At 58.3% G+C, this 2462-nt stretch overlaps 1 protein-coding gene across 1 annotated transcript; it reads right to left on the reverse strand.

Annotated features, from left to right (window-relative positions):
- Positions 1-908: 908 nt before the first annotated feature.
- Positions 909-1914, reverse strand: NFILZ (NFIL3 like basic leucine zipper). Its single transcript, XM_037042777.1, has one exon. It carries the CDS (start codon positions 1788-1790, stop codon positions 909-911), a length of 882 nt encoding a protein of 293 aa, XP_036898672.1. The 5' UTR covers positions 1791-1914.
- Positions 1915-2462: the final 548 nt, after the last annotated feature.

Consider the following 2462-nt stretch of genomic DNA (forward strand, 5'->3'; position numbering starts at 1 on the left):
AGAGGAGGGCCAGGCAGTAATGTGCGGGCTCCCCGCATGGCCCAGCTTTGATGAGCTCTGGGTCTCCAGGGTCCCTGGGAGACCTTTCCTGCAGGGTGGTCCTTTCTGTCTGCCAATGGGGAGTGTGTGTGCTGAGCAGCAGAGGGGCAGCGAGCAGCCTGGGAGAGAAAGGAAACTGACCCCCTCGAATATTGCTGACCTCTTTCGGTGGCTCACAGTACTGACCCAAAACACGGAGAAAGCCATCTGGACTAGGTCAGTCTGAGCCCTAAACTAGGTGGTAAGCAAGCCCCCAGGGAGCACCAAGATAGAAGAATGCAGGCATCCTGAGACATTCCTTCCTCCTTGAGCGTGTTCCCAAGCCACCACCCCCAGAACAGAAACCCCAACATCAGGAGGGTGTCCTCCTACTTGTCACTAAGCTGAGCACAGAGGGAGGGGCACAAAGATTGTAAGTGGGCAGATGAGGGGACAAGTGAATTGTAAATAAATGAGAGAATGAACCAATGAGTAAATGATAAACAAATGAGCACAAAAAGCAAGTGATTAAATGAATAAATGAATGGAAGAACAGATGGATGGATGGATGGATGGATGGATGGATGGATGGATGGATGAATGGATGGAAGGAAGGAAGGGAGAGAAGAAGAAGGGAAGGAAGAAAAAGTGGCTACCCAAAGCACATACTTTAAGCAGGAAGAAAGCCATGGTACAATCCAAGACGAGCCCGATACCCTCCTTCTAGAGGCCTGGACACTGAGAAGTGGACTCTCTCAGCCAGGACCCCTTCCCCACCACTTCTCATAGGCCCTCTCCCAGTACCGGGAGCTGGGTCAAGGCCAAGCCACCACCTCCTCCCCCGTATACCCGTGCTCAGCCTTAACCACCCCTTGTAGTCCTGGCCCTGCCTAGGGACAGCCCTCAGAGGGGACCTGGCCACCCTTGCAGCCTCCAGCTGCTCTGCCGGAGGCTCTGGCCTTGATGCGCAGTTTGTGCGGCAGGGAAGGCTGAGCCAGACCCTCGGGATGGTTCCCTGGGACAGGGCAGGCCACCCTGGGAGGCAACCCCCTGGGATCCACAGTGGGTGTCAGTAGCACATCTGAAGGCCCTGAGGCCTGGCAACCAGTGGGCACAGGAGACCACAGTCCCCAGCAGGGCATGAGCTCAGGCCTGGGCCCCCCATGTGCACTCAGGAGGTGACAACTGAAGAAGGCGGCTGGGAGGGCAGCTTGGAAGGCCATGTCCATTCTCTTGGGGTCAGGGGCGGCAGGGTCCAGGGGGCGCCTGGAGGAAGTGGCCAGGCCGGTCCACCTGGGAGCCGCTTGGCAGCCCTGGCATCCTGGCACCCCAGCGTCCAGAGGACACGGCCTCAAGACGCAGCTGGGGGAGCCAGGCATGGATGGGAGTGGCTCAGCCCCAGAAAGGGGGTCTCCGGTCCAGGGGGTGGTCCACAGCAGAGCCTGCAAGGGCAGGCTCCGGGGGCTGCCAGCAGGGGGCAGGAGGCCAAAGCTGTGCTTGAGAGCTCTCAGCTCAGCCCTGAGCAGAGCGTTCTCCTGCAGCACGGCGGCCAGCCTGCCCTCCAGGGCCACGTCATTGAGACGCCGCTTCTCCCGGGACCTCTTGGCTGCTTCGTTGTTCTTCCTCCGCTTTTCCCAGTAAACCGTGTCCTTCTTCTCTTCTGGCAGGAACTCCCGCTGCCTACGCATGGCCGGACCCCTGCCCCGTAGTCCCAGCAGGGTCTTCCTGTGACCCTGAGGGCCACCTGGCAGGCCCAAGAGACCCAAGTCCATGGCTGCCTGAGGGACCTGAGGAACAAGAAAGAGTTCTTGGACTGGCAGCAGGAGGCTGACCCAGATGACCCCTGCCTCTAATTTATCCTCCACCTTCTCAGTCGGGAAGGGGAGCAGATGGAGTGGTGTGGAAATTGGGCTGGAGACCCAGGTGGGGGCAGAGAGGGGTGTATTGGAGAGAACGGGAATGGTGTGATGCCTGATGGAGACGTGGGCAAGGCCACCAGAGGGGGGCCACTTGGCTGGGAAATGTGTCCACAGTCACCATACAGGGCCAGTTGGGCTCTTTGTCCTGAGGAGGATGCTGGCTCCTTGCTGGGCCTTCTTACCTCAGAGAAGATCAGCAGACAAACCAAGGGCTCCGTTCAACTTGAGCTCTGGGGTGGGATTCTTGGAGGCCCCGGAGGGAGCAGAAGAAAGCCTGAACCTAGAAAGAGAGAATATGTGTCCACAGGGTTAATTTGAGTCAAACTGAGGTCAAAAATAATTCACAACTCACCTGAAAGGTGTCCAAGTTGTATGTACGTCCAGATCCCATCTGTGGCCAGTTTCACACCCGCCTGCCCGTTCGCCTGCCCATGTGTTCACAAGGTCATCTTCACCCATCCACTCCCTCAGCTGCACTTTTGTCTGTCCCTCTACCAGCCTCCCCAACCAGCTCGTCATCCACCC

This window comes from Sturnira hondurensis, unplaced genomic scaffold (genome assembly GCF_014824575.4).
Source record: "Sturnira hondurensis isolate 20B ecotype Veracruz unplaced genomic scaffold, ASM1482457v3 Scaffold0003693, whole genome shotgun sequence".
Taxonomy (NCBI): domain Eukaryota; kingdom Metazoa; phylum Chordata; class Mammalia; order Chiroptera; family Phyllostomidae; genus Sturnira; species Sturnira hondurensis.